The sequence below is a fragment of the Podarcis bocagei genome (assembly GCF_964188305.1).
Source record: "Podarcis bocagei genome assembly, chromosome: 5".
Lineage (NCBI taxonomy): Eukaryota > Metazoa > Chordata > Lepidosauria > Squamata > Lacertidae > Podarcis > Podarcis bocagei.
The window spans coordinates 25,141,172-25,160,058 of NC_138129.1; the positions used below are offsets into that span (position 1 = coordinate 25,141,172).

At 43.2% G+C, this 18,887-nt stretch overlaps 1 protein-coding gene across 4 annotated transcripts in view; it reads right to left on the reverse strand.

The window, feature by feature from the left end:
• The window catches only part of LPIN3 (lipin 3), a 41,612-nt gene extending 28,246 nt beyond the window's left edge, over window positions 1-13,366 (reverse strand). For 2 of the 4 annotated variants that reach the window (XM_081196118.1, XM_081196115.1), the window contains exons 1-2: window positions 13,214-13,366; window positions 1,855-2,055 (exon numbers count right to left, since the gene is read on the reverse strand). In XM_081196118.1, the coding sequence (XP_081052244.1) occupies window positions 1,855-2,046 (192 nt within the window). In that variant the 5' untranslated portion in view covers window positions 2,047-2,055; window positions 13,214-13,366. The other 2 variants (XM_081196117.1, XM_081196116.1) reach the window with 2 other exon arrangements.
• Between the last annotated feature and the right edge of the window lie 5,521 nt (window positions 13,367-18,887).

Here is an 18,887-nt window from a genome sequence, read left to right on the forward strand (position 1 = left end):
CTATCGGACTTCCCCACATCTCCCACAACGCATTCTTAACAATAAAGTTATCAGCAAATTGTAACCTTGTTTCATATGTTTCTTTTATACTTTCAAATCATTGCATTTTAAGTTTAAATTACTTATTATCCAATTACTTTATAAACAAATATAATATCATTTTAGACATTTAAACCTTTAATCTTTTCATTGATGTTACCTAATTTCATATGTCATCCACTCTCATTGCTGGAGCTAACCTTTCCAAATCATGCGAATTTTTATAGTTCATATAACTTATAAAATTTTTGCAGATAGTCCTTAAATTTTTTCCAGTCCTCCTCAATTGTTTCTTCTCCCAAATCTCGGATTCTGGCAGTCATCTCGGCCAATTCCATATAGTCCATCAATTGCGTTTGCCACTCTTCCAGGGTGGGCAAATCTTGAGTCTTCCAATATTTTGCAATAAGGATTCTTGCTGCTGTAGTTGCATACATAAAAAACGTTCTATCCTTCTTTAACACCCTTTGGCCGACAATGCCCAAGAGGAAGGCCTCCGGTTTCTTAGGAAAGGTGTACTTAAACACATTTTTTAACTCATTGTAGATCATTTCCCAGAAGGCCTTCACTTTTGGACAAGTCCACCAAAGGTGAAAGAATATCCCTTCAGCCTCCTTACATTTCCAACATTTGTTATCAGACAGATGATATATCTTAGCAAGCTTGACTGGGGTCATGTACCACCTGTATATCATTTTCATAATGTTTTCTTTCAGGGCATTACATGCCGTAAATTTCATACCGGTGGTCCATAACCTTTCCCAGTCTTCAAACATAATGTTGTGCCCAATGTCTTGAGCCCATTTTATCATGGCTGATTTAACTGTTTCATCCTGAGTATTCCATTTGAGCAGCAAGTTATACATTCTTGATAATAACTTAGTCTTTGGTTCTAACAGTTCTGTCTCTAGTTTCGATTTTTCCACCTGGAATCCTGTTTTTTTATCCAACTTAAAAACCTCATGAATTTGGGCATAATGGAACCAGTCCTGCACCTTATTCTTTAATTTTTCATAGCTCTGCAGTTTCCAGTTGTCTCCAGTTTTTTCTACTATTTCCCAATATTTCGGCCAGCCGGCCTGCATATTGGGTTTTTTCCGAGCCTTGGCCTCCACTGGTGATAACCACCTCGGGGTCTTACTTTCTAATAAGTCTTTGTATTTTGTCCAGACCATGAATATTGCTTTTCTGACAATATGATGTTTAGAGAATTTTTAACCAATAGTCAATTTTTATTTTGTGAGATAAGTCTGAAGTTCTGAATGGCACTTGAAAACTATGGCCCATTCATACAATCTTTTTAGCATGGCAGTACTGTACACAGATTATGAAATTTGCTCAAATGTCACAAGACCAGTAATCCATAAGGTTTTGTGCTGAGAAGAATGTATGAATGGGCATCCCCCACACAAGTTACTTATTTTTTTATTTAGCAAAATAGTAAGTGATATATACATATACCGTAAGTGGTTTGCAATGCTGTCTAAAATACACATTTAAAATACCAATAAAAAGCAAATATTTTAAAGAACTAAAAAAATACATACAAAATAAAAATAGTAATTTAAAAATACTCACGGCTGCTAAAATCACCTGCCTGGATAGCCTTGCTGGGACTAAAAAGTTGTTAGTAGATGCCAAAAACAAAATCAACTTCCCAGCAATAATCCATAACCCACATCCTGCAACATTAAGGTTACTAAGCGTAACTTTGTGAGAATTGTTGATCGTGGTGGAATTTGGTAGTTTCCACATTTGACCTCCTTGATCTTCAAGCATATTAGTCCTTGTCAACACACATCAGGTGTCACTTACCACTTTCTCACTGGAATGCAGAACCCGTAGCTTCCCAAAGCGCACATGGAAAGGTGAACAGAGGAAGGAGCCATCTGGTTGCCTCACCACAATGACATCAATGCAGCCTGTCAGGGTGGCTGGGTTTAGGCCCTTATACAGCTCCTTCACAGTGCCAAACACCGTTTCAGCGAGCTGCCCCACATAGTTCATTGTCCGAGACTACAAACAGAAAGAAGGAAGAGACAGATTTTTTAGAAGTTTTCGAATAATCATGTAATACAGGGTCCCCAACCCATGGATGCCTTGTTGTCTAGGAATGCTTCCATTGTTATCACTGGGCAAGTCCCACAGACACTGAGCTTCCATTTTAAGAAAAAGAAGTAATGGCTTATCCACACTTACCCTTCCTCTGCTCTTTCCAGGCACGGTCCACACTTTAAAGGTCTGTCTGTGCACCCTTTCCTTGGGAGCTCTCCTCGTGAAAACCTGCTCCTTAAAGCTCAATCAGAGCAAACAGCAATTTGTGGAAAACCTGAATTGACGTTTGCTCTGATTGAACAATAAAGAGGGTTTTTTGCAGGGAAAGCTCTGGGGCAAAAACAAAAACAATGCCCTCAGACACAGAGCTTTTCAGTGCAGACCTCTGCCAGGAAAGAGCGAGGCAGAAGGTAAGTGTGGATAAGCCCTTTGTCTCTAGCCTCCTAGAAAGAAAGCTACAGGACAAAATGTGCACATACCTTCTAACCAATTTATGTGACATGAGAGTGATAGTGATGTATATTTTTTCTGGTACTAAGGAATGCTCCCTGTTATTAACACCATCAGAGAGAAAGAGAGAGAAAGAAAGGGAGAGGATGAGGATAATCTGTATTCTGTAATCTCCCACAATCAGGGCATAACTGACTTCCTATAGCAAGAATGAAGTTGTCAGGATAGTTGCCTCTCTAATTTTATGTTATGCTATGCTCTCCATAATAGCCAATTTTGGGTTATGCTTTGCCCCCATGGCAGCCATTTTAGGACCGGCACCCCCAGCACTCCTCCAAAATTCAAAATGTCCCCACAGGTCCAAAAAGGTCAGCAACTTTTAGTATACGGCACCTTCAATCCAAAGGCGATGTTATGCCATTTCTGGACTACTTTGTGTTCTATATGATACTATCTGTTCTGAGAAGGATCTGGAAGTTCAGCCACATCCCAGCTCTAATTTTATAAAGTTTGCAGTGTGGGCAGTTACCACTTGGCAAACAGTCACCTATAGTCAGCCATTGTGATATGACTCCTGAAGCCTAAGGACACCACCAATGAAAGCAGACATATTAGGCTTTCCTGCTTCCTAAACTCATTCTACGGAATGCATGATGGATGATTTTACACATCGGAAGTTACTGATTCCAGGGTTCTGTGTCACCCAAGATAACTAGGAGATTCAGCTGGTAAGAAGGATATCATCAGTGACATATGAATAATGGCTTCCTGAAAACAAGAGGTTGCAAATGCCACAGAGCCAACAGATACATGACTATCATAGAGAAACCAAAATAGTTTCCCCTAAGCCATCTTCCCGGACAGGCTAGTTTTCCATTTTAAGAGCCACTGGGTGTGTAGAGAGGTTTAAATCCAGTTGGGCCATACCTGCTGGGTAGAATGACTAGCTGAACAACACAATACAATGGCCAATAACAATGGCACTAAACACTATTTATAGACTAATACAAATGATCAGGGTAGAATGACTAAGTAGGAGAACATCTAAGCACCCGCTCTTACTCAGTTCTCCCATGCAAGTATCTCCCACAAACATTTTGCTATTAAGAGGCAAACTCAAGTTTCGGAATCTTGTGCTTCCCTTGTAATGTCTAGTTCTGCTTTCAGGATACAGAACCAGCAAGTGGGTTAGAAATAATACCTGTGTCCCTAACTAATATTTCTAGGTGTCTCTGAAGCATTGCAATGGAAGGAGACAGAATTAGAACCACTTGTGTGGCCCTTTGCTCCCTAAGGAGAATCAGCATGCCTTCTACTCAGCAAAGTGAAGATTCATTGGCTAGGGGTAGCAGACTGATGTACCTATCCTAGCTTCTATTTTCTGCCTAAATCTAATGCCCTCTCTGTAAGCATGAGATTTTTAACAGACACCACAGAAATGAACATTCAGCAACTGTATCGCCAGCCAATTAATTATATGGGTTTTAGCTGATAAATCAGTTTTACTGATGTAAAACATTGGTTCTGAAGCAGCACAATTTGATTTTAGAGGATGCACACAAATGCCATGGGAGGCATTGCAGGAAAAGGCATGTCCACCTATGCAAGAGAAAGGGGAAATGCCCTTTGGCCTTCTAATTTTTTTAATGTTTGTAAAATTTTAATCAAGGGCACCTTTCTAGTCAATTAAATTTTATATATATATTAATCCATTCAATTCAACAAATGTGACAGCCTTGCTCATTAGCTGAGTTTCCATCCTTGACATCCAAGAAATTAAGATCAGGAACAAACAGAATACTTGAAGAAACTTGCACCTCAGCAGAGCGAGCAATTCCAGTGTTGATCGATGTTACAACTTTGTTTTTTATATGAGTCATCAGTGCACTCGCGTTATTCATGGGAAAGGCTTTGAACCTTGTAATTAAGTCACGAGGAGTTATTAAGAAGACTTCAGATGTCTATAGTAACCATGCACTGATGCCCCTTGGCTGTGCCAGTACACTACACACCTACGCAAATTAAGTAATCATGATGCACTCTTCTTACACTGAAGATGTCATTACAAGTTTATTTTACATAAAACACATAATGGACAGCATAGGCAGAAGCCTTAGTCGTTATTACAGTCTATAGCAAAATGGACAAAGAACTGCTTTGACCTTGACTGTGGAAGAGCTAAGGGGCAGGAAAATATGTGGCATCCTCCATGGGGCTCCCTGTAGAATCAGGAGTAAGTCAGCCCACCACCACTCTTACTCCAGACACCTATTACACAGGAAACATAATGCTCTCTCTGATATGAGCAGCCATCTACAACAATTTAATTTTGTCTAAAAATGAATGGGGGAACTAGTGAAGGGAGATGGTAGCATAAAAGTCACTGGTACATAGGAAGTTGCCCACAAATGGAACCAGAGAGTTACCACTGCCAATTCATGCGGAAACATTAAGGTAAACCAACACTCCCAATTAATAGGTAATAAGATGTACAATTAAAATAATAATCCAGTGCTGAAATAAGGCATCATGTAGGAAGAGAATCATCTTGGCAACTGATTTAATAACTCAACATCCAATCGCAGTTCAAAAATACTTCAGTTATCCTTCAGTGTGTGAAATGGCTTACTTTCTTTTTGGTATGAAGTGGCCGCATGGAATTATTTCATAGGAACTGGCACAGTCAAATTAAGCGTAGTGCTATTTGTACATCAAAGATGCAATATTCATCTTTGTTCAAATCCTTGCGTCTCAGGTCACCCACTTGTGCACACAACTTTTTCCTCACGATGAGATATACTACAACAAAGCAGCCATTGAAGGCATGATAACAGAGAGCAAGTCAAGACCACTTGCCAAAAGGCTGAATAGTTACCGTATTTTTTGCACCATAACACTCACTTTTTTCCTCCTAGAAAGTAAGGGGAAATGTCTGTGCGTGTTATGGAGAGAATGCCTACGGGTGGCGGGGGGGATCTGCTGCAGCCGTGAGCAGAGGATCCATGGTTCCCCTTCCTTCCCTCCTCCGTGGCTCGCTTTGAAACAGCAAAGCCGGAGAAGAGCTGCTGAGTGGGGAGGAGAGGGACAGAGAGCCTGCTTCTTTAAAGGAGCAAAGCAGGAGAGGAGAGGAGCCACTTACACGAGTGTAAGCAGCTCCTGTCCGGTTGGTTCCTTTAAAGCAAGCAGGCTCTCTGTCCCTCTCTCCTCCCCACTCAGCTCGCTACATAGCAGCAAAGTTTTTCAGCTCGCTAAGCCGGGGGTGAGCAGGGAGGAGGAAGAAAAGCAGAGCCTGCTTGCTTTAAAGGAGCAAAGTGGGAGAGGAGAGGAGCCTTCTCCCCTTATACCCCTCTTCTTCATTATTAGCAGCATCCTTCTCCACCCACCCCACGCGTGTTCCTTCTCCCCTTAAGCCCCTCTTCTGCATTATCTGCAGCATCCTTCTCCACCCACCCCACGCATGCTCCTTGTCCCTTGAGTGCTTTTCCTTCCCTCCCCACTTAAAACGTGGTTACAAAGCACGGATCCACATGGATCCTCAGGATTTTTGCATTGGGCTACTCCAAACTCACTGTCAGATCACATGTCTGTGGCCACAGCATGAACCACAAAAATCATACATCCACTGTTTTGTCTAGAATTTTTTTTTTCTTGTTTTTCTCCTCTAAAAACTATGTGCGTGTTATGGTCAGGTGCGTGTTATAGAGCGAAAAATACGGTACCTACCTACCAGGGATGCTGGAGCAGCGCATTTCCTGCATTGTGGAAAACTAGATGACCTTCGAGGTTTCCTTCAACTCTGCGATTCTATGACTAATTCTCAAGGATGTCATCTGGCAGCAGTTCATTCCCCCAACAGTTACTAATGGACACCAAGGTCCTAACATTTCCATTTCTTATTAAAGAGCCTCATTGAAAGCAAACTCTAAATAATGTCTCTGTGTGTTTCTGCCCCTTTCGTGAGTTCATCTTTTTCAAATGGCTCTCACTTGACAATCTATAAATGGTCACTGGGGAGGAAGTAACATCACAGGGACTTGATTTATTTGGTACACAATGTCATTTAGCAGTGCTCATTTAGACTTTTCAACCCTGCAACATTTCATAAAAGAAAATAAGAACAAGTGTGTATTTTGTAACATCCTGTGTGCTGTGCTCATTTGTTCAGCCACAGTCGGCAATGTACTGATGTAAAGAAAAAGAGGGTATTTGTTACCCACATTGTCCCATCATATTTAAAAATGAACACTGCTCCATTACACTACATAGAGTATGGGTCTGGTGTCCAAAGTGTTTTGAAATGGTCAAGGAGAAAGGAGAAATTGGGATTGTGCCTGTCATGGGCATGGCCAAGATTTCTATTGAGGGGCAGAACCTCAGTTTGCTATGTATTTTTATTGATTGGGGGGCAGCAGCCCCCCCTGCCCCGCCTTGGCTATGTCCTTAGTGCCCAGTTGCTCCATCCCTGACCTCCATTTTTGTGCAGGAGCTTACATGAGTGCTAACACAAAGTGCTGGGCACATGACTTGTGTCCTGAAAAAATACAGAGTGTTCTAGTGTTACCCTAAATGTGTGTCTCAAGAAGTAAGATACGCAAGAGTCCAACCAAGCTCGGTGGGGCTTACTTGGGAGGGTCGAGAGAACCCCAGGACAGAATTCGGGGGGAGAAGAGGGGGTCATTCTATCAGCCAAATGCTTGCACTGGGGGGATTTTTCTTCCTAATGCTACCATGAATTAAGTACGGTATATGCAGTGCTTCAGAATGCAATAGCCACAGCAAGCAGAATACAAAAAGACACCCTCCAGCAGCGAAATTTTTGTAGCCTGAAAAAACTGCCATTTACCTACGACAGTGATCCTCTATTGGGAAAAGAAGGCTCCACTGCAACTATTATATAATTACTGTATGTGAACACACACAAAATCCATGAACCCATGGAAATGCCCACAGCCATGTGAAGAGCATCTCAAACACACACACACACACACACACACACACACACACACACACACACACACAGAGCAAAGAAAGCTGCTTCTTACCCAGCAAATTTGGGGCAGTTTCACATTGCCTCCCTCCCTAGAAAGAAACCCACCTCTGCTGAGCAATTTGAGAGAGCCGATCTTGCTCCCAAGCATCTCATAAGGCCCTCTGGAATCTACACTGAGACAAACTGAGTCAGCATGAGGACCAGGCTTCTCTTTCTAAGCAGACAACAGAAGAGTTTGCAGGTGTTTACCTTTCCTATCCTGCAAATATCAAGGATAAAGTGATTCCTAGAGAGGCAGGGGGGAGGGGCCCTGGCTGACTCTGGAAACTTCATTGCCTCTGTCAGCTCCATGCTGTTCAGAGCCGAGAGAAGGTCATGAGACAGTCCCCTTGCCACAGTAACCTGCTGAGCTGAGCATTCTTTGGTGCAATTTAATTGGCAGCTATGCAGGCAAGCTCACAGCCCATAGCACAGAAATTGTTAGAGCTCCCCTCTCTGTCCTCAACAGTTATGTTCACCTAAAGTCTTGAGGGCAGCTTTGGAAAGCATTCATAAATAGTGTGCATATGCACAACTGTGTAAAATCACACTTTGTTGACACAACATTGTTGTGGACAGGGTCCTGGGACAAGCAAAAGTCAGCAGCAGGGGCTCTTTTCTCAGATCTCCATGCTGGACAAAGCCATCAGAGGCCTGCAGCTTGCACTCATAAAGAAAGCAACATTCATTTGTGGCAGAACAGTATATTTGTGAACTTCCAGCAGAGTACTCTAGAACAGTCATCTTCAACCTTTTCAGATCCAGCGCCCACTTTTAACCCAAACATGTATTTGAGGAACCATTTCTTAATCTTTTATCATATAACTGCATGGTGGTCGTGCTCCTGTTGTGACCCAGTTTAAGAGAAACAGTGACAGTGGCCAGCTGAGAAACTGGCAAGCTTAGTTGCAGCTTCAAGTTGAGCCATAGGTAGATCCCAGGCCTGAGGTTATGGGAAGACTGTCAAATGACACGATCCAACACCAAGAGCTAAAAGGTTGAGAGTATACTCTTAAACCAGGGGCTGGTTGCCAATCTGATGCTCTCTAGATGTTGCTAGACTGAAATTCCCATCATTCCTGGAGAGCCAGTGTGGTGTAGTGGTTAAGAGCGGTAGTCTCGTAATCTGGGGAACCGGGTTCGCGTCTCCGCTCCTCCACATGCAGCTGCTGGGTGACCTTGGGCCAGTCACACTTCTCTGAAGTCTCTCAGCCCCACTCACCTCACAGAGTGTTTGTTGTGGGGAGGAAGGGAAAGGAGAATGTTAGCCGCTTTGAGACTCCTTTGGGTAGTGATAAAGCGGGATATCAAATCCAAACTCTTCTTCTTCTTCTTCCTGGCTATTGGCTGGGGATGATGGGAGTTGTGATGGATTTATTGCTCTGTAAATAAACGCTTTTAGAGATAAGAACCGATCTGTCTTTGGACTTGATTTATCCCTCATCTCACACGGATGCAGGACCGCTGCGACTCTGCTATTCCTGCCAGGTCAGCTCCCGAACAGAGCTGCGCAGGGGAAGCCTGACTGGACGCAGGATTAATTTCCAAGAGAGTATAACAACAACAACAACTAGAAGACACCCCAATGAGCTACCCCTCTCTTAAAAAGTGGTAGTGGTTCATTAGAGCAGAACACAGGAGCAGAGAGACTGTAGGCCTTCTGTTGCTACAGGATAGAAAGTGGTAGGAGTCAGAATAACAGGTCCCAAGGCCCACTGTAATTTCTCATGAAAGCCATCTCAACCTTCTGCATTTCTGACTTTTTACACAGGCAGCTGATGATGTTGTCATGAGCTCATCAGTGACTATAGTTCTGTATCAACCTTTAGATAAAACAGGAAAGGAATGCTTCCAGTGAGCCAGAGCTATGAAGTCAGTGAATCACATTAATAAATGATCCGCCTTCAGAGTCATGGAGTCTCGTGGAAGTCGGACTTTAGAACTCTACCCAGGCTCGAGAACTTTAGCTATATAAAAGGCTCAAAATTTTTGATAGGGACATTGTCTTACCTGGCTATGAAATCTTACTAAGAGAAAGTTACATCTGTATGAGGGCATTCTAGACACATTGTAAGGCCTATCAGAAAAGTGTAAAAGCTGCTCTGAAGGCCTGTAAAGCCTACTGGGAGGAGGAGTTTGAACTTGATATCCTGCTTTTCACCCCCCTTAAAGTGAAAGCACCTAACAATCTCCTTTCCCTTCTCCCCCCACAACAAACACTCTGTGAGGTGAGTGGGGCTGAGAGACTTCAAAGAAGTGTGACCAGCCCAAGGTCACCCAGCAGCTGCATGTGGAGGAGCGGAGACGCGAACCCGGTTCACCAGATTACGAGTCCACCGCTTTTAACCACTATACCATGCTGGCTCCCAAACAACCACCAGAAAGAAAAGCTGACATGAAACTACAAAGTTTTTTTAAAAAATGTACAAGCAAGAATACACACCATTTGGCTGCTTCTTAATTATTTTAAGGTAAGAGAGCAAGAGACTCCCAAGCCTCCCACAGTGGATGTTGCAACAAAAAGGCCCTGGACCAATTACCCTGCAATTTGGTATGTTTAAACCACTTTGAAGGGGCTCCTGTGCCCATAAATTTCATCTACTTTGGCCAAAAGGAGAAAAGGATATAACCTTTTTTAGATTTCCTGTTATACTGAATTGGGAAACACAGTGGTTTTACTTTATAAAGAGTTACACAGGAGCTGAATTGCAGATCAAAGGGATAGCACACAGAGTGACTCAAACAGGCTGCAAATGGACAGATAAGCACACCTAGTATTTATCTCGGACCTGAGAACACTGAAACTTTACATTCATTGGAGCACACACTTCTCAGAGGTAATACCCAGGGCTCCAAATTTTTAAATTACCTGGTAGAAGAGGCCAATAATTCAAATTCCTGAAAGCTGTTTGCAACAACACTCATAAGGGAACTTCAGATCCACGAGGGTCATTGCTGCTTTCTAGTACAGCTCTACCAGAGAAGGCTTTCCCTGCTATTGCACCTCTACGCAGTAAAGGGAGAGACAGACACACCAGCTGGGTTTCTGTCTGTCATTAGTAATTAAAGGCACAAGTGCCCTGCCAGGAAACAAAGCAGGAACTCTAAAGCCAGCCCCTGCTAACAAGAAATTCAGCTGAGGCTTGTTCTCCTTCCTGAACTGCTAAGTAGGCCAGGATGGCAAAGAAAGCATCCTGTACCCTTATCAGTGTCAATGCTGTGAAAGCCACCATTATTTTCTTTACCCACACACTAAGTACCTGCAGGACAGCCACATGATAAACAAAGCATTCTTCTCCCCAGCTAGAGTACACTGAGAACAACCACATTTTGTCATGATCATGCACCAGTATTTCTAAACTGCTCAGCCCTTTCTGCAGTCGAGTACTTCACTCCTCCTAGGCTACTGCTGTCCTTTGCATTTGCCACCCATCTTTCCTTCACCTGGTGACTGGCACACCTTAGAAAGAAGCTCTACTCCGATCTCCCTATCTCCACTTGCAACTTATTAAATTGGGTTTCCGTACATGCTCAGTGTATTTGACTCAGTTCTCCAACATTGCTCATAGGACATCTGTAGCAACTTTACACACCACCCAACAGCTGAGTGGTAACAACACAGCAGGTAGAAACATGCAATTTTTATCTGCTGTCTTTCAACAACTCCCACGGAAATGAGGCTGGCCTGTCTCACTCGTGATCTATCAAGCCAGGTGCAGGCCACAAGGAGCTTAACAGCCTTTCTGGTTTTGCTGCCTGGCCATAGCACAAGGACAGGCTAGCTGTCAGGTAGTGGGCAAGCAACAATGCATAGCTTGTGAGCTGCTTGGTGAAGGGCGATGGGTCACTCATCGAGCATCTGCTTTGCTTGCAGAAAGGTGCCAACTTCAACCTCTAGCAACTGAACTTAGAGCTGGGAGACATCCCATCTGAATCTCTGGAGGGCTGCTGCCAGTGTAGGCCATATTGAATTAGACCAGGGATAGCCAATGTGGTGCCTGCCATATGTTGGTCTCAGCAGTATGGCCAATGGTCAGGATTAATGGGAGGTCCACCACACCTGGATTACATTATATTGGCTACACCTGAGCTAGATGGACCAGTGGTCAGACTTCCTATGTTCCTATGTTTGGATTCACGTGTCACAAGATGTGAACAGACCTTCATTAAGGGATGCCATACAGTTCTATTAGAAATTGCCCCATAAACTGCTTGTTAATCCCATATAAAACAGTCATAATATTGCTTTAGTGTATTTTTGGTTTCTATGGAAGCCGCCCAGAGTGGCTGGGGAAACCCAGCCAGATGGGCGGGGTACAAATAATAAATTATTATTATTATTATTATTATTATTATTATTATTATTATTATTATTATTGATGGTTACATGCTGAAATAAGGGTACAACATTGTGATTTATATTCTAATAGTAAAGTGAATTGTTCCCATTAATATTGTTTGAAAACCATTATGAGAAGAGGGCTGAGGTTGAGACCCTGGGAGGCATTAAACTAATATAATGACTAGTGCTAGTGCAAGAGGATTTCCCCATCTTCTCCTGCATGTACCCCATGCCATTACCAAATCTGCTCCAGAGGCTTGAAGGAATCACCAGACCAGATTTAGGGGGTACATGGGGAAGAAGATGGATAATGCTACACCTCACAAGGAAAAAAGCTTTTTACTACCTTCGCCTTAGTACTATATTGAATACAGCCCCATACATTTAAAGTACATGACTTCCCCCAGACAATCCTGGGATCTGTAGTTTGTTCGCTGTGCTGGGAATTGTAGCTCTGAACAGGTAAAGCCAACCTGTCAATCTGGCATAGCAGAAGTGCTTTTTCTGAACAGCGCCTAGGCACAGCTGAAGCTGGCATTAATATTGCACGAAGGGAACATAAGAGGATGCAGCCAGAAAGGCAGCTTCAGGTCAGGACCGGAGCTAAAGGCAAGCCAACAAGGTTTAGATGCAATACAGAAATTTAGTTCTTCCCACAGACCAGAACAGCAGACAGAGGAGCACCAGGGAAAGGATTAACAGGATTCTACAAAAGGACAGTACATAAAGACAACTTTATTTTTATATTTCTATTTCACCCTTTCTCCAAGGAGCACGGGGCAGGCTTAAATGGTCCTTCTGTTCTCCATCCATTTTATTTTCACAACCACCTCGTGAGGCTGGTTAAACTAAGACAGTAAGCTGAAATTCCTTTGGCCATACAGATCTTTAGCCCTACTGAATTTATCCCCTGCCAAAAGAACCTCAGCTTGCTGTCCAATTTGCAAGCTTCACTCCATTTATGCTATACACATAAAGAAAACATCAAGCATACAGAACTGTTTCCTCATTGTCCAATATACCAGACAGTTCAGCGAGATACTTCCAGCGCACCAAAATCCCCCAACCCAGGCTGTGTGCCACAATCTTCAAGCTGCAATCCTATACTCACTTACCTGGAAGTAAGATCCTCTGAACTCAACAGGTCTTATTTCTGAGTAGGCATTATAGGATTCCACTGTCTGACTGTTTCCAAACAGAGCACTACTTGCTTACATTCTCTGCCATAACAGCTCCCCAAATGTACACACAAAACAACAATAGTCTTCTCGGTATACTTGCCAGCCAGCTTGCATTACCTGGATAGGACCTTCAACCTGACTTCAGTGGTTCTTGGACTTTGAAATGAGCACAGTCTCAAGATTCCAACAGGTTGCTACCTACAGACACATCTTTTCTGTGCTCCACCTACTTACCTGGTGCTTCCTGTTTTCCTCACACCTGAATGAGGGGAGGAGTCTGTATAACAAGCATTACCAGGTTACTGCGGGCTGAGCCTATGGGGACATCAGAAATCTCTCCTGGGCTTCCTTGTATTAAGCCGCAGATGAGTGTTTGAGCTGCAGGTATTTGACAGTTCAGCCTCTCTCTCTCTCACCGGCTTATCAGACCTGACAGATTGCCACTAATTAGCAACAAGGAGCCCCCTGCTGTTTGATTGATCATTCATTTTGCAGGCAATGGATTTTGCTATGTGATTTCCAAGAGCTGGATTTTCAAGCGGCTTAAGATTTTGCAGAACGACAGAAGTTGGACTCACTTGACTGTGAATGTTTTCGTGGAAGGACTAATTCCGTGTGAGTGTTGCAAGCAAGGTTTAAAAGCTCGGGATTGTATTCAACTGGGCAACAGTGTGTGTCTCCTGTTGTGTTGCAAGGAAAGAGTGTGGACCTATGCTCTTGTAAAGTGAAAGTGCTGAGAATGAAGGTTGCGTTTTGAGCACACGATACATGTAAAGCACATATCTACCCCCTCCCCAAATCCTGGGAACTATAGTTTATTAAGGGTGCTGGGAATTGTAGCTGTGTGATGAGAAAAGTATTAGTTCCCAGGATTCCTTTTGGGGGGAATGTTTCTTTAAATGTCTTTTGTGCATGCAGTCTGAAACAGAAATTAAGGAGGTGAAGCTTTTAAACCCATTTAGCACCATCTCAGAAAAAGCTCTGCTAAGGGAATTTCCACTAAGCATTAAGATAGTTCCATCTGTCTGTCAGTAAAACAGATTGCCTTGGAAGGCAATCTATTCTCATTTTTTAAAAGATGTTTTTAAACAGAAGCTGGATGGCCACCTATCAGGAATGCTGTAGTTATTGTAGATTCCTGCAATAAGCAGGGGGTTTGGATTACCAGATGGTTTTCAAGGGCCTTTCTAGACTGGTACTTTATTACAGGTGTATTCTGCCACATGCTCCTTGCCCAGTAATAGTGAATTAATTATGTTTTTGCTTTTTCTGCAATGCTTCCCCACATTGTTGATGTCCGGAGGGACTATAGTGCAACAAAAGCAGGACAAAAATAAACAGCATATGCACTGATTGGAAATGAAACAATGTGATCAGCCCAAAAGTTTTGCAAGCACAAACAACATTGGAAGTGGGGTCGCATGTGATGACACCAAGAGCATCATGAATGTGCAATAAAAACGAGGTCAGGGGGGTCCCCAAGATTCCTTCGCATTGTGTTATTCTATTGCTTTCCTTCTAGATTTACCTATCTAGGCCTATTAGGAGTAGATTAAAATTCATAGGCTTTTGGCTTTGAATAAACATTCACAAACTTTTTATTGATAATAATCAGCTAAATAGTTTGAGGATCTATACAACTGTGTAAGATGCAGAAAACAGCATTTTTAGAGAAATCAAAGACGGGAACTGAGGGAAGTTGGGGGTGGGGGTGGGTGGGTTCTGTGGGGGGGGGAGGGAGGGAGGAAAAATGGGGGGAATAAGGATGATATGTTTTGTTTTAATTTTGAATAGAAAAAGTTATTAAAAATAATAATCCATAGGCTTCAACTGGGATAGTTGTCCTGTTCCTGTTATTCTGTAATATATTAATTTTGTACTGCATGTGATGTCATAAATCCACACTTTCTTCTTTTCCTACATTTATATAGCTGTTCTATAACAGGAGTTCTCCAGGTGGCTCACAAAGCGTTCATGAATTACCCCGACGCTTTGTCAAATCCCACCTGAGCGAAAAAGTAATGCGAAGCCATCTACCAACAATGAACTCATCCTCCGAGTGTAGGATCCTTATGCTGTCCAAATTCTGTGGACAGGGAGGAGATATCAGCACGGCAGTCTTGAGCAATTTTCACAGTTTGCAGACGTACAAAAAAAATCTTTGTACGGGAAACCATAGAAGGGAGGGGAGAAGGAATCCCAAAAGAGCCCGATGAGGACTAAACACAGTGACTGGCTCATGGAGGCATGGGAGAGAAATGGAATGGTGCATTCTGGGAAAGAGGATGGCTGCTGGCTGCTCAGAACCTTTAACGTGAGCCTTCCAGACTGCAACATTTAGTTGCAGCTTGCAACACCACCACCGAGGGAACAGCAAGTATTTCATTTCACCACAAGATGGCAATGGTCTATCTCTACCAAGCTATATTGTGGCCTCAACTTTATTGGTTCTTCCCCTCAATTATGTACATGCCTTCATTTTCGAAAGAAATCTGACACACACAGAGGAATGCTAAGTATAGGAAGCGGGCAGAGATGCCTGCTTGCACCACTGTCTGGCTTAGATTTCTAGCTTTCATTTTAAAAAGAGAGAGAGAAAGAAAGAGACCTTGTAGAACTGAACACACGAGGCAAAATGTGCAGACACTATTGTGCCCAGTGGTTTTATGAAAAATGACCACATGCCTGCCTTTTAGTGTTTTTGCCCATGAGTGAAGTCTTACTTATAAATGGTTGCTATTTAGGGCAGTGGTACTAACCATAAAGATTTTTAAAGTGTACATACTCATTGCCCAAAGCAGGGACTTACTGGTTCAGTTTGAATTCCTTTATTTGGTCTTCCCTGGTGGAGAAGGGGAAGGAGACATTACATCAGGGATAGGTAATTATACTTTTCTGTCAAGGGCACATTTCTTCAAGGTAGAGATCAGGGAGAAATTTGGCTTCATTAAAGTTGTGCTTCCCAAGACGATAAATGAACAAACATGTATTTTGCAATATTTATATACTGCTTAATCAACAAAACCCTCCTTGTGATTTAGATTAAAAAAACCCCCACAAAATATTCATAAAAATACCAATAATATCAAACATAAAAAACAAATTGACCCAAAAAAGAATCACACTATAAATCAGCAGTTTTAAAAACAATAAAATTATATGTTAAAAGTGACTTGACTGGGTAGGCTTGCCTATGCAAAAGGGTTTTCAGCAGGCTCCAAAAGCAATACAATAAAGGAACACGACAATACGCAAGGAGACAGGGTGGGCTGTGGCACTGGTGCCTACCTGAAAGGGGGCAGAGCTGAGTCCCACCAGCTGAAAATGATGCTGATAGGTTTTGGTGATGCAAGATTTGGAGTTTCCTACAGCTGGTTTTTGTTATTGAAAAAACGAATTAGCACCCCTACACTGCTGCTTTGCAGATTAGTAAAATGGTGCTCTGGGGTCCTTCTGAAGTCTTTCTTCCTGTGTTTTTCCATATCCCGCCCCCCATGGAAACTTCCTCTCTATTAGTTGGCGGGGGCAATATATATGCCATACCTGCCTCCCCCCTCCTTCCCCTGCAGAACCAGTGCCTCTTTTCTGGGGGGATGCAGGGGTACGTATACCCCTAAACATTTTGTGAATCTAAGTTTGGCCTCATTTAGGGGTAGAATATCAATATGAGTAGGAAAATGAGAGTACCTGATACGGAAAGGGGGGGCATGTCTTCTTCACCCCTTCCGCCGGTCACCAGAAGGTCCGAGGCAATGACCTCAAGGGCACCCGGCCCCACATGGACCCCTCAGCCCCCACACTGTTGCACAAGCACCGATTTTCTTGCTTTTGGTGCCAATCTGCTCAATTTCTCTAGGACTCCATGACACCTCCACTGTCCACCATAATCCCTCAAGCGAGGCGTCATGTACACACAGGAAGACCCTAATCCCGTCAAATCACTCTGCCAAGCCTTTCCTCCGGGCAGTGCCAGGTGGCAGACTATGCATACCTGGACCATTGTTCAGGATGTACTTATCTGTGCATATCTTCAGCTCTGCATATTCCCCCTCCCTCCTCCATATGTTAATCCTCTGTAACCCAACCTCTCCCTAATGTATTCATGATGTAACCTGTGTAACCCAACCTCTTCTTAATATATTCATGATGTAACCGTGATGTATTTTGCACTGTATCCTGGGACATGGAGGGAAGTTTTAAAAGTTCATGTCACCCCTTCCTCGCTGTTCAATCTCGCCTTGAACCTGTTGCTCAATAAACTTGGATCTTCTGCATCTTGCCCCTGTCTCCGGCTGAATTCATTTTCCTCCGCAGGGACCCGCAGACTTAGTCCAACGAGCTGGGTGGCAGAGCAGCCTCGCACCCAGATTTTACCATAACAGTACCCCTAAACATTATTTTTTAGGGGAACACTGGCTCTAGGGGTGCAATTAAATTGTGGAAAGGGCAAGAGATGAAACAGTTGAACATTCAATTCCCAGCCCTTTAAAAAACAATTTTTTAAAAAATGAAATGTTTTCAGTATGACAAACTGGTAAGAGGTTTTCAGTATGGAAAGCTTGAGAGATTCTAATCAGACATCATCCGTGTCATGTCCTGTTTGGCTGAAACTGAGGGAAGTTTTGTTAGGAGGAGGAGCCAGTGTGGTGTAGTGGTTAAGAGCAGTGGACTCTGGTGAACTGGGTTCGTGTCTCCACTCCTCCACATGCAGCTGCTGGGTGACCTTGGGCTGGTCACACTTCTTTGAAGTCTCTCAGCCCCACTTACCCCACTTACTTGTTGTCGGGGAGGAAGGGAAAGGAGAATGTTAGCCACTTTGAGGCTTCTTTGGGTAGTGATAAAGCAGGATATCAAATCCAAACTCCTTCTCCTTCTCCTCCTCCTCCTCCTTCGGAAACCAGAAGCAAGTAGCAGCTGAAATTTCCAGTCTAATTTACATGCCTAGGCACAGCTAGGAGTTCTCTTTAAATGAACCAGCTCTAAGGCAGTGATACTTTCAGTTCCTCTCTGTCTTATAGCACCTTCCAAATAGATCCTCCTCCCAGTCTAAAGTCAGGCAGATTGATCAACATAGTAATAATCATCATCATCATAATTTTTTTAATTATTTATACCCCACCCACCTGCGTGGCTCCCAACAGAATATTAAAAACATGATAAAACACCAAACATAAAAAACTTCCCTAAATAGGGCTGCCTTCAGATGTCTTCTAAAAGTCAGATAATTGTTTATTTCCTTGACATCTGATGGGAGGGCATTCCACAGGGCGGACACCACTACCAAGAAGGCCCTCTGCCTGGTTCTCTGTAACCTCACTTTTAGCAGCAGAGGAGTCTAGGCACTGGTGTGGGTGACAGGGTGGAATGGAGGGAAAGGAGAGGAAGGGTGTTGCTGCACTGGTAATGGTTTCCTGTGAAGCGTCTCCACCCCCATCGTTCTGCCCGGACACTGAGGTCCAGCGCCAAGGGCCTTCTGGCAGTTCCCTCGCTGTGAGAAGCCAAATTACAGGGAACCAGGCAGAGGGCCTTCTCGGTAGTGGCACCTGCCCTGTGGAATGCCCTCCCACCAGATGACAAAGAGAAGAACAACTACCAGACTTCTAGAAGGCATCTAAAGGCAGCCCTCTTTAGGGAAGCTTTAAATGTTTAATAGACCACTGTATTTTAATACTTTGTTGGAAGCCACCCAGAGTGGCTGGGGAAACCCAGCTAGATGGGTGGAGTATAAATAATAAATAATATTATTATTATTTCCTTCCCAGCTCTCTAACTCCATCGCCAGCCACCCCTA